Source organism: Mustela lutreola, chromosome 10 (genome assembly GCF_030435805.1).
Source record: "Mustela lutreola isolate mMusLut2 chromosome 10, mMusLut2.pri, whole genome shotgun sequence".
NCBI classification, from domain to species: domain Eukaryota; kingdom Metazoa; phylum Chordata; class Mammalia; order Carnivora; family Mustelidae; genus Mustela; species Mustela lutreola.
Genome location: NC_081299.1, coordinates 8816997 through 8830552, shown reverse-complemented (window position 1 = coordinate 8830552; position 13556 = coordinate 8816997). Strand labels below are relative to the sequence as shown.

The 13556-nt window shown below is 42.5% G+C and overlaps 1 protein-coding gene across 9 annotated transcripts in view; it reads right to left on the bottom strand.

Moving 5' to 3' along the window:
• Positions 1–13556, bottom strand: part of VPS13D (vacuolar protein sorting 13 homolog D) — a 252478-nt gene that overhangs the window by 122654 nt on the left and 116268 nt on the right. For all 9 annotated transcript variants that reach the window (XR_009345222.1, XR_009345221.1, XR_009345223.1 and 6 more), the window contains 5 exons: positions 11363–11493; positions 10949–11124; positions 4858–4981; positions 3870–4105; positions 700–808 (listed from right to left, as the gene is read on the bottom strand). Coding sequence is in view for 6 of the 9 variants with exons in the window: in XM_059136730.1 (XP_058992713.1) it covers positions 700–808; positions 3870–4105; positions 4858–4981; positions 10949–11124; positions 11363–11493 (776 nt within the window). In the remaining 3 variants the exon portion in view is untranslated. The remainder of the gene's footprint in view (positions 1–699; positions 809–3869; positions 4106–4857; positions 4982–10948; positions 11125–11362; positions 11494–13556) is intronic.

Sequence of the window (13556 nt, the reverse complement as noted above, 5' to 3'; positions counted from 1 at the left end):
GAGGGCAATAACAGGGAAGCCTGGGTGGCTCAGTGGGTTAAAGCCTCTGTCTTCAGCTCAGGTCATGATCCCAGGGTCCTGGGATTGAGCCCCACATCGGGCTCTCTGCTCAGCAGGGAGCCTGCTTCCTCCTCTCTCTCTGCCTGCCTTTCTGCCTACTTGTGATTTCTGTCAAATAAATAAATAAAATCTTTAAAAAACAAAAACAAAATAAAAAAACACACTTATGTTAAAGTTTCATTTGGCGTACAAAATTTGAAATGATTTGAGTCTACCCCTCTCCCCATTTAAACTTTTGAGAGGAGTTGTATAAACTCAAATCCAAATTAAGCTACACCACTGACACACGCAAAACCACTTTTGGTTATGAAAGGTGTCCTTTGTCAGCATTAAGGCAACAGGGTTGTAAAGAGACATTCACTTATCAGGGTTATTTTTGGGTTGTCTGATTCACATGATGGAAAACCTTCAGGAACAAAGCCTTTAAATAAATGTGTTTTTTTTTTTAAATTACAGTTGGTCAGTCTCCCCCCTCTTAAAGTCACTTGTGCACCTCAGTGTTCCATCCGGAGGAAGCCATCCAGGCTGCCTCTAGCCCCTCCCTGTGCACGAAGAGGGGCTGGACAGGATGACCAGAAACCCCTGCAGGGCTAAAAAAAAAAACTCCTCTTCTAAATTATAAGTGCTAGGTTCTCTTACCTTCTTCTTTAAAATGACTCTTTGCGTCTTTGGGGAGACATCCAAGACGAGCTCCGCACACGCAGTGGTCTTGCTAGAGGCCCCGGGCCTTCCCGTCCCCTCCTGTAAACTAGAATTAAAACAATAATGCACACATACATACACGCATCTACATACACGCACGCGTGTATTCAAGAACTCAGATGCAAATCCTTAAAAGGCTTAAAACCTCATCTATAAAGAGGAAACTTAAAAATCACAGCAGAAAAAGTCTAACTCAAGTTATGGAAAGATCAAGGTTGTGCGGTTTCCTTGTACAGTTCAAAGATTCATTTGTCAGAAGACAAACTGACATTTCCCCCTCTCCTGATGATTTTAGTGCCTTAAAATTCAGACATAAAAGAATGACTATATATCCTTAGAGCCCCCACCCCCCAAATTAAGCCAGACATTCCAAGTGTCCAAGAATTAGCTCTGCTCTTTGCCAGAGAGAAGATCAGCATCACTGCATCCCCAAGGCTTGGCAAGAAATCAGAAGTCCCTTTAGGATGAAAAGAAAACAAAGGGTTTATAATCACCTGCTTCCAACTCGATCGTGTTGTGTTTCTCCATGGCTTAAGAACCCTAAGCTTTATGGAATGCTGCAGGCTAGCTACACTTTGGGGTATTTTGATTAGATTTTATTTAGATTATTCTCCTGTTTCCACTAATCTTTATCATCAAAAAGGGACCGAGAAATTCGGAATGAAAAACTAGTTTTCATGACGAAAAAAGTACAAGTGACAAAAATAAACACATAAATTAGATTTCAACAAAATTAAAACCTTCTGCTCTTCAAAGGACACCAACAAGGAAGTAAAAAGACAATTCACAGAACAGGAGAGAAGATGTCTGCAAATCATACAGCTCATATAGAATTTGTACCCATATTATACAAGGGTCTCAAATTCAACAATGAGATGCAAAAAAAAAAAAAAAGAATTAAAAACAAGTAAAGGATTTGAATGGACATTTCTCCAGAGATAAGCAAATGGTCCGTAAGCACATGAAAAGCTCAACATCATGAGGTGTTAAGGAAATGCAAATCAAAACCACCAGCAGAAGTCACTACACACCCAGTAGGAAGGCTACAGTCAAAAACCTGTGAAACAGCAAGTGTTGGGGAGCTGTGGAGAAGCCGAACGCTGGCCCACTGCGAGTGGGAAGGCACCGTGATTCAGCTGCTGCGGAGAGCAGGAGAGTAGTTCCTCAAAAACTTCAACATAGAAACAACATGGAACCCAGCAATTTCGGCCCTAGGTGGATACAGCAAGGAACTGGAGACAGCACTCCAACACACATGGGCATAGGCATGCTGACAGCAGCCCCCTCCACAGCGGCCAAAAGTGACCACCACACTGGCGTCCATCAGCAGAGGAATGGACGCCAGAGTGGGGTACGTCCATACAACAAAACATTACTCGGCCACAACAGGAAGGGAATTCTGACACATGCTAGAGTGTGGATGAACCAGGAAAACATCATGCTAAGTGAAAGAAGCCAGAGAGAAAGGGCCACATATTTATGACCCCATTTATGTGAAATATCTGGAACAGGTAAATTCTTAGGGATGGAGAGCAGACTGGTGGTTGCCAGGGGCTGGGGGGTAAGAAGGTGGTGCCCAGTAACTGCTTAATGGGTTGGGCGTTTCTTCCTGGGCCGATGCAAATGTTCTGGAACAAGACCCAGCGGTGGCTGCAGAATAGCAGGAACACACTAAATGTCACGAAATGTCCCTGAACTGTTTGTTTTTAAATGGTTAATTTTATGTTGTGTGCATTTCACTTCAACTGAAACTAAAAGCCAAAACAAAACTAGTCTCTTCCTCATCATTTGTTCTCTGCAAAAATGCAAAGAAATCGTGTCTAAAATATGTCAAAACATGGTACAATCTCTCCCCACACCAAAACTCCCAGGAACCTCACGCTTTATCTGCTCCCTATCTGCCCAACCCATTAAAGTCACAATCACCCACGGAGTCTTCAGTTCAAGAGCAGAGTAACTAACTACTGGAATTTCACATGAGAACATAAAGAGAAAAACATGATTAGCAACCAGATTAAGAACTGGTTTTTCAGGCACTAAAACCGTAAGCACGTCATGCTGGCGAGTGCCATAATCTTTAAAAAGAAACAAGCAGCCTGACTTAATTATAACAAGATAAACAACCCAGCACCAGTATTTCCAAAGAGATCCGTAACAAACAAGGAAAAGAATGGTGATTCTAAGCAAAGATGCCCATTCAATTCATTCATTACTAGTGAAATCTGGGCTCTGGGTAGGTGAGAGGTGCAGCCAGACCCCGAGATAATTTTGTGAGCCTCAGTGCATACAAAAATGTCATTCATAAGCAAAATTATTCAGAACATTTTGGTAAGGGATCTGATCTTAAATGTCCTGTCGAATGGGGGCATTCTATTTGTCGTGCTAAAGACTTAGCTCTTTTCCCTGTTTTTCCCACAGGTAAACTTTAAAACTGGCTCCATAACCGGCACAGAAACAATCAACTGTATTTACATTTTGCTGGAATGACCAGTTTTTGAAAGCCTGGTGTTTTGAATCTCTATGTACCAATCTAACAACAGAATTGGAATAAACTTGCTATTCCTCACCTGAGTTTCCTAAATACAACTAGTGAGAGGACAGTGAAGGTTATAATTCTCAGGCGGCTGGAATTACTATCAAGTCAAGCTACTCTGGTTGCCTATTGGTGATGACCAGTATTCTCAATGGGAGAGGGGAGTCAGAATGACGATTTGAATAATTATGATAAAGATCAGTCAGTTTCAAATGAGAAAAGAGATAAAAATACCAAGAAGTTTAAAAAATACATTAAAAGTACCACCTTAAAACAAGAGGAACTGAGGATATGAGAGTAATACCTTATGGGAGGAATGTTAACTACCAGAATGGATTATTGGTGAGATCTTTAAAAAAAGAACAGTCTTGCCTCTTTGGATAAATTTAATCTAGCCAGAAGACAAGGCTTTAGCCTAAGACCTCTCAAGATAGACCCTGAGCCTAGGATTTGGTCAAGAATGGAAGGAATCTTCCTTCATCCTCTGGGCCTTTTGAGAACTGCTTAAACTCTAAAACCAGTTAATAATTAGAGCCTTCTGCTTTATGAGAACAGCAGTTTAACCCAGAATTACCCTGAGAATGTATACGTAGCAGCGATGTAAATGAAGTTTTCGTAATAGAGCTGTCGGTTGTCCTGAAAATCATTCATGCTGCAGCTGAGCTCAGAGGAGCCCGCCCCCTTCACGGTGAGCGTGATGAAAGGAGGCAGGGTGGGTTCATCCCAGGCATAATCCAATGACGTCATGGGCTTCACTTCGGTTCGGAGTCTGGGTTCAGCGACACCGTGCTGAGTAAAGACCACTGGAACCTACGGTAATGGCAAAGAGGATCAAGAGGGCTTTCCTTCAGAGTGCTGTCACTGGAGAAAGTGAGTCGGGGCTCCCCAGGCTCAGGCTCCAGATCCTGCCCCAGCCAGCCAATCCCACACAGAACAAAACCACAGTCATAAGCATAGTCCTCTAGCCTCTTCAAATGCCTTTCTAATCATCTTCCTAACCATATCAAGTCCCCAACAACTAAAGGACACAGGCCATCTCCTCTACTCTCACCCACCCCCCAACCCTCGCCCCCATGATCCACTCAACACAGAAAGGAAAACAAATTCTGGCATTCAGCTTTGGGAAGTCACATATTATAAGACGACATTACTCAAAGGCGTAACTTAAAAGAGCCTCTTCTGATTTCCATTTTGTCTTTCCTTGTAAGATTTATAAAAAATGTTCACTGTAATGACACAACAGTGGAAGTGCCTGTTCCCATTGTCAGCGGACAAGCTGATTCTGATTCCTCTCTCTGTACAGAATGTCACCCAGACGATCCAGTCAGGATGACTGTGGTGGGCTGAGAAGTCACTTCCGGACAAGGCTGCCCAGCAATCAAACTAACGAGCAGAAAACACCTGAGGGTAAGGATGTCTAGGGCTGTCCGGCTGCAGAGATCCCCATACAGTTTCTTTCCAACCCAAGTCTAGAAGGTATTTCCTCCTTATCTTAAAGGCAATACGTACACCACCTTCCCGCACATGCAACAGCCAAACTGGCTCACGACCCCACTCGATACCTTAGAAAAGTTGTCAATTCGGAAAGGCGGTGGTAACTGGTCCGTGTCACTAAATGAGATCCTGTAGGTAGCTCCTCGGAGAGTAATTTCCACACGCAGGAAGAAGCACTTCCCCAGGGTATCTCTGCACATAAAGGAAGCAAAGAGGCTGCACACCATGGAGGAAACAAGTTAGAGTTCACTCAGACTTCTCACCGTCGGGGTGTCACCTGGACCTCAACGGCCACCACTGCGTGCTCTTTGATCATATTTGAAAAGTAGAAATGGACCACATAATCTCACTGAATGAAAAAGAATGCATCCAAGGAACTTCTGACCAGCATTTGTCAGCATACAGTAAGACCAATGGTTTACGTGGTAAACCATTTTGTCTTGGGTAATGGTGCCAGCGTAGCAAATGAGTAAAATAGTGTTACACACACACACACACACACACACACACACACACACACGAGTAATTTCACATGGTTCAGACTAATGTATGGATGTTATTAATAACCAGTGTTTTACTATAGGATGACAAAAGGTGAGGAAGAATCCACCATTAGCTACCAGTATAAAAATCATAATTTTTTAATATATGTGTGTCTTTATGTACATGTATATGTGTGTTTAAATACAGATAGATCACTGGAGAGAATAGGGGAGCTCTTCCTTACAAAGGATTATCACTTAACAAACGTAGAAGAAATGAAAGAATTAGAAAAATCACCACTTTGCAACAACCAAGGTAATCACTGATTCGGGCAAGAGTCATCAAACCATCGCGTGAGAAGTTCCCAGAGCAGAATATACACATAGTCTCAAACTACCCCTCCTGGTGGTCTGCTACTGTTTACAAAGAACCAAAGGTAACTGCACAGAGAGGCTGGTGGACACCACCCTGATCAAGTGAAGACTGAATTTAGCAACATCGATAATGGGACCGACGGATGTCACGGGCTTCTGGTGTCATGACCCACTGAGAAACACACAGAACCACATAGGTAGTACTCTTACCAAAAATGACTGACCTAAGTCTATGTATAGGAAACTCTCAGAAAAAAGAAAATAGAACATTCTACAAGAAAGTGGCTTGGAATGTCCACAATAGCCAAACTATGGAAAGAGCCTAGATGTCCATCAACAGACGAATGGATAAAGAAGATGTGGTATATCTATACAATGGAATACTATGCAGCCATCAAAAGAAATGAAATCTTATCATTTGCAATGACATGGATGGAACTAGAGAGTATTATGCTGAGCGAAATAAGTCAATCAAAGAAAGACAATTATCATATGATCTCCCTGATATGAGGAAGTTGAGATGCAACGTAGGGGGTTTGGGGTTGGAAAAGAATAAATGAAACAAGATGGATCAGGAGGGAGACAAACCATAAGAGACTCTTAATGTCACAAAACAAACGGAGGGTGGCGGCGGGGGAGGCTGGCTTATGGACATTGGGAAGGGTATGTGCTATAGTGAGTGCTGTGAAGTATGTAAACCTGGCGATTCACAGACCTGTTCCCCTGGGGCAAATAATACATTATGTGTTAATTAAAAAAAAAAAAGAAACTGGCTTGGAGTCTTTAAAAATTTCAATGTCAAAAAAGGCAAAGAAGGAAACAAACAAACAAAACAGGCAAAGAAGGAAAAGCAGAACTACTCTAGATTAAAGTGGATGGCTCTATCTGCCGAATAAAATGCATGATCCGTGACCAGATCCTCAATCAGGAGGAGGGGTGCTGCTTTATTATAAAGGACATTTCCTTCTTTCTTCTTCTTCTTTTTTTTTTTTTAAGATTTATTCATTTATTTCAGAGAGAGAGAGAGAGAGAGCACGCACAAGCAGGAGGGGCAGAGGGAGAGGGAGAGAGAATCCCAAGTACACTCTGCGCTGCACGTGGAACCAGACCCAGGAGTCCATCTCATGACCCTGAGATCACAAATGGAGCTCAAATGACTGTGCCACCTGATGTCGCTATGAAGGATGTTTCAAAAGACTTTATCGGGGGTGCCAGGGTGGCCAGTCAGTAGAGCGTGCTATTCTTGATCTCTTGGCTGTGAATTTGAGCCCTACATTGGGTGCAGAGATGACTTTAAAAAGAAAAAAAACAGAAAACAAACCAATATTCAATTTTTTCAGCGTGTAATGATAGTACATTTACTCAGAAAAAACGTGCTCGTCTTTAGGTAGATAAGTGAAGTGCTTCTGGCTAAACTAACAGGATGAGTTTGATACACTTTCAAATGGCTCGAGAAAAGTATGCTGTGTCTTACATGTGTGCACGCACGCACGCATGCACGCATGTAAGACACAGCAAAATGCTAACATGTAGCTGTATCCAGTGAAAGATAAAGAGGTTCCCTTATACCACTCATGGGCTCTCTATAGGTTTAAGCATTTCAAAATGAAAACGTGGGGAAGGGCAAAGAAAGAGGCTTCGGCTCTGTGCTCAGTCGCTCTGTGTACTAAAACCATTCCAAAGGGTTAACAGAGGTATACCGTCTTCATCCCCCACCACCACACACTTTCCTTCCTTCCTTGTAGTCATGAACAACTTTTACTTAATTCTGAATTGGCTTCCTCTTCTCACACAACGTATCCAGGCGACCTCCGCCCAAGCAGTACATAAACCACGGGTGGTTTTAGCTGCAGAACTAACGCCTCACGCCCCCAACGCATGAAGTCTGGTGGGGACACAGGATACTGGCAGACAAAAGCTCTGGTTGAAGCAGGGATGAACGCACTGGAGCCCTGCCCACTTGGCTCCTTCAGCCCCTGAAGTCACCTCCTTAAACCCCCGATGACTCGTAGGAACACAGCTTGAAAACCCCTTTACCGGATGCAATGACCTCTAACCAGGGCCAGGGCAAAAGGAATACACCACTGACCACAAAGGAAAAAAAAAACAATCCTCAGACAATGCATGCTTGAAAAAAGTCAAATACAGATACTACTTTGCATTATCTAGTCTTAAATCAGTCATTTTCCTGTTCCTTTACAAGAGTGTTCTCAATGGAGAACTAACCATAAAGTATAAAAGCTTAAATTTTGCTTCTAAATAGCAATGATTTCAGTGTCTTTAGCTGCCAAAGGATTTGATGAAAGAAATTAAACAGGACACAGATAAATAGAATGGCATCCCATGTGCACAGATCCAACCAAAGACTTAATGTTGTTCAGATAGCAATGCTGCCATTAAATGTGGATCTACACAATTAATACAGTCCCTACCCAAATTTCAAGTGGTTTTTTTCTGGAAATAGAAAAATTTACCCCAAAATTCTGATAGAATCAAAGAATTCCAAACAGCTAAAATAATTTTTTAAAAAAGATTTTGTTTTAAAATAATCTCTATACCCAACATGGGGCTTGAATTTTACAACCCCGAGATCAAGAGTTATGTGCTCTACTGACGGAGGCAGCCAGGAACCCCCAAAATAATTCTAAAAAAAATCCCCAAAGTTGGAGATTTCACACTTCCTGATTTCAGAACTTATTACAAGTTACATTATTCAAAACAGTGTGATACTAACATAAAGAGAAACACACAGAACATGGAACAGAGAACCCAGAAGTAAACTCTCACATTTAGAGTCAAGTAATTTTTGACAAGGGTGCCAAGACCATCCCATAGGGAAAGGAGAGTCATTTCAACAAACGGTGTTAGGAAAAACTGGATATCCACAAACGCAAGAATGGAGCTGGACCTTTACCTTGCACCACAGCCATACATTACTCAGAATGGATCAAAGACCTCAGGGTCAGAGCCAAAAGCATGAAACTCTCAGAAGAAAACAGAAGGGGAAGCTTCACAAAGTGGATTTGGCAGTGATTTCAAGGTATGACATCGAAAGCACAGGGAACAAAAGTTAAAGGAGGGGAGTTGGAGTACATCAAAATTAAAAACTTCTATACGTCATGGAACAGTCACAGAACAAATAGGCATTTTACAGAACGGGAGAGAAATACACACAAATCATGTCTCTCCAAGGAGGTTACTATCAAGAATACGTAAAAGACTCCTGTAACTCAGTAACAGAAAAACAAATGGGCAAGCGATAAACAGACATCTCTCCAAAGAAGACATCCAGATGCCCAACAAGCATATAAAAAGAAGCTCAAGGGGCGCCTGGGTTGGCTCAGTGGGTTAAAGCCTCTGCCTTCGGCTCGGGTCATGATTCCAGGGTTCTGGGATCGAGCCCCGCATCGGGCTCTCTGCTCAGCAGGGAGCCTGCTTCCTCCTCTCTCTCTGCCTGCCTCTCTGCCTAGTTTCTCTCTGTCAAATAAATAAAGTTAAATTAAATTAAAAAAAAAAAAAAGAAGAAGAAGAAGCTCAACATCACTCACCATGAGAGAAACATGAATGAAAACCACAGAGAGCTATCTCACACCCACTAGGGCAACTATTATCAAAACAGCTGAAAGGAACAAGTGTCAGCGAGGGTATAGAGAAATTAAGAACCCTTGTGCACTATTGGTAGAAACGTAAAGAGGAGCAGTTACTATGGAAAATAGTACGGGGTTCCTCAAAGAATTAAAAATTAGAGGGTGCCTGAATGGCTCAGTTGGTTAAGTAGCCGACTCTTGGTTTCTGCTCAGGTCACAATCTCCGGGTTGTGAGATGGAGCCCCGCATCAGGCTCTGAGCTCAGCACAAAGTCAGCTTGGGATTCGTTCCCTCTTCCTCTATCCCCACGCCACCCAAGTGCTCTCTCTTCAATCAATCAATCGATCAATCAGTCTTAAAAAAAAAATCTGAATCACCAGGGACACCTGGGTGACTCAGTCAGACTCTTGGTTTTGGCTCAGGCCATGATCTCAGGGTCGTGAGACGGAGCTCGGAGTTGGGCTCGTCTCAGCGTGAAGTCCGCTCGAGATTCCCTCTCTTTCCTTCTGCCCCTTGCCCCACTCACAGGTGTGTGCTCTCTCTCTCTAAATAAATAAATAAATCTTTTAAAAAAAATTAGAAAGACCATACAATCCAGCAATTCCATTTCTGAGCATAGACCCAAAAGAAATGAAAGCAGGGGCTCAAAGAGATCCCAGTGCAGCCACGTTCACAGCAGCACTCTTCACAACACCCAAAGGTAGAAGTGCCCAAGTGTCCATCATCAGGTGGCCGGAACAGAAGTCAAAGGTGGTCTGTACATACAATGGAGTAGCATTCAGTCTTAAAAAGGAAGGACATCTGCTCCAACAGAGATGAACCTTAAGGACATTATGCTAAGTGAAATGGGCCAGTCACAGAAAGACAAATACTGTACAATTCCACTCAATTGGAGGCACCTGAGTAGCCAAATTCCTACAGAAAGTAGGTAAGTGGCTGCCAGGAGTTGAAGAAGATGCAAAGTTGTGTTAATGGGTATAGAGCTTCATTTTGCAAGAGTTGGGAACACCGACTACCCTATAGTGTGGGTACACTTAAGCTAGTGAACTTAAAAATGGTTAAGATGGTGAATTTCACATTATGTACCCAAGCCCACAAAATAATCTGTGACTTTGTGTTATCTTTTTCATATGGTATGTGTATTTTATCATAATTTCAAAACATTTAATGCTTTTATTTAAAGCATTTGATAAAAGCAGAAAGAAAAAAGTCATCGTGTGGTGGTTGATGCGGAGTCTGTTTAATTTTTCTTAATAAGGACCTGAGGGTCACTGGGTTAGGCAAAGAAGGCCAGATGACTTACTAGAACAACCAAGAGAGAGAAGAGCATACACAGTTGGAAAAATAGACAAAACTGTCTATAAATAATGTTAGCATCTAAATACAGATAGAATTTTCAGAGTTGCAGGCAACCACGAGCTCAGTGCAACGCCGTGGATTTATAAGCCTCAGCCCACGGCAACTGTACCATGGTCAAAACTGTCAACAGCCCTTTGATTCCTTCCACCAAAACATTCGGTCATACTTACCTGTTCACAGTTTTATGAACTTTGTCTGAGCTAGAAACGTATGTGCCCATTTCATGAAGGGTAAAATTATTCCCTATTTAATAGCTTTGGAGATGTTTCCAATGTATATGGGATTTACAGTCACCATTTACATTACTGTACCTCAAACATGGCTACTTTTTGTCGAAATACAGTCTCTGAATTTACCTCATGTTGATATGGAAGGAATTATTCTTATTGACTTCAAAGCCTCCGGACCAAATACAATTGGGAACATCCATCAGTCTGACACATAAGAGCTGGTCATAATCATTCCGAGGCCAGTGGAACACCACACTGGAACCAGGAAGGGTGGAAATGTAGCCTTCAGGATTGGCTGTTCCCTGAAATACACAGGATCCCTGGCTTTAGTCAACAAATCGAGTTACGACAGCAAATGTCTCCGAGTAACCACCTACTGTGAGCCCTGCCCTCTACCATGAGCTAGTGGGGGTTCCAGAGGCACAAAATGGTCATTCACATCACAAAACTCACAGTGCTGATGGAGAGACAAGCCATAGCATTAAAACTCTCCATGCTATTAAATAAACACTAGTCATTTTTCAAAAGGGAATGACTTACCTGTCCCCGGGCAAATTCCCTCTGTGCAAATGCAAGCTTGTGAGATGATTTATTATCTAACAGGTAACGAGGGGCAAAGATGACCATACAGGTGTCGATATATCGACCTCGGCCTTTCTTGACATCAATACCTACAAATAATAAGAATCACTTCCGTGAGTTAATCACAAGAAAGAATATCTGTGGTCTGACAGATATCAACAGGCTTCCCAAGTACATAGTTTCCCTGAGAAAACAATCACATCACCCAGAGATGTTGTCAAGCCTCCCAACAACGAAATGAACACAACTGCACTCCAAATCTTATTCTGCATGTCCACTTGGACCTTCCGTGGTGATACCGAAACCCTCCTAACTCCTAGCTTCTCCCTAAAGGGTGCCCAACCACGACAGCAGCTGAGACACACAGATGTTCAGCCACAGGTACCAGTGACTGTCGTTTATGAAGCGGGCCACTAAGACAGTTTATATACTACCTTTCTGTTCACCTCTGGGACACAAAATTCTCTCCTTGGGAACTTGTCCCTTTCACATGATATGGCAGAAACTTCAGATTACATAACTGGAATCTGCACGGCCCTGCACGCAGCATACTCTCCTCTAGGACTTTCTCTTAGCCCACTGCCCGAGAACCCAGCTGAACCACGAAGCTAAGTATCACAGGAAGTATTCATTCACAAGACAAGACAGGTGTTGCCAGCACCTACCATGTCCTGGGAAAACAGACTAGCAAACGAAACACATGCCAAGGGAAGAAAGTCATAATGGTTCAGCTGGGTGTCTCCAAACACTGGACCCCAAAGAAAAGAAGGGAAAATAGCACTGAATTATCTTAAAAACTCTGATGGTGATTTTAAAAACTACAAAACTCAGTGGGATACGTTATTCATTCATTCAGATAATAACAGCAACTATATTTGAGGCACTAGGCTGAGCTCTGATTATACGATGATAAAAATATCAATAGTTAGGGCGCCTTGGGTGGCTCAGTGGGTTAAGCCTCTGCCTTCAGCTCAGGTCATGATCCCAGGCTCCTGGGATCGAGCCCTGCATCGGGCTCTCTGCTTAGCAGGGAGCCTGCTTCCTCCTCTTTCTCTGCCTGCCTCTCTGTGATCTCCGCCTGTCAAATAAATAAATAAAATCTTCAAAAAAAAAAAATAAAGACAAAAAATATTGATAGTTAGAAATAGTAAAAATAATATTTATTGAATTCTTAATGCAGGCTGCGCCTCTCCCAAAGGCTCTACATTTAATTCTCCTAACAACCTTATGAGATAGTATTTTCGGGCTTTCCTTTTTACAGACGAGGGCACTTGGGCATTGGGTCACAGAGCCCATCAGTGACACACCTGGGGCTCAACCCTAGGCACACCGCCTCAGGAGCCCTTGCTCATATCATGATGGGATATTTATAAAGACCCTATGCAGCAGTCAACAAGAGTCAAGAGAACCATAAAGAAAGAAGAGATCTTAGGACATGATAACTGGGTGTCCTGGTTGTCCCAACATAGCCCCAGCTGTAAACAGTCCAGTCTGTTAACTCCATAATTCACCTCTACTGGCTTGAAAAAGCTGGTGTTGCTTTAAATCTAAGTCTTCAAAATAACTGAAAGACTGAGCAAATCACAAAAACAGATGAAGTCTGAAATTCTGTACCTAAGAAATGCTACATAATACTCGAATAGGGAGATGTGCCCTATTTTTTTTTTCTAGAAAGCACTGTCAGAAATCAACATTCACAGCTAGCTGATCCTAACCAATACAAAGTCTTCCTAAAAAAGATATTTAACTTGATATTACAAGAAGAGTCTACAGTATCAAGACCCAATTTAAGGGGCTCCTGGGTGGCTCAGTGTTTAAGCACCTGCCTTCGGCTCAGGTCATGATCCCAGGTCCTGGGATCGAGCCCCGCATCAGGCTCCCTGCTCAGCAGGAAGCCTGCTTCTCCCTCTCCCACTTCCCCTGCTTGTGTTCCCTCTCTTGCTGTCTCTCTCTCTGTAAAATAAATAAATAAAGGTTTTTTTTAAAAAAAGACCCAATTTTTTAAAAAGCAGGCTATTTTATATCCTTTTTTATCTTTGATTGCCTTGGCAAACTCCCAATAAATGACTATCTGTTAAGACTAAAATGTACGAAAATCCTTCTTTTTGGAGGTACATGTGAGGCTAACTGGCGAGGTCCTCCCTGGCTTTTC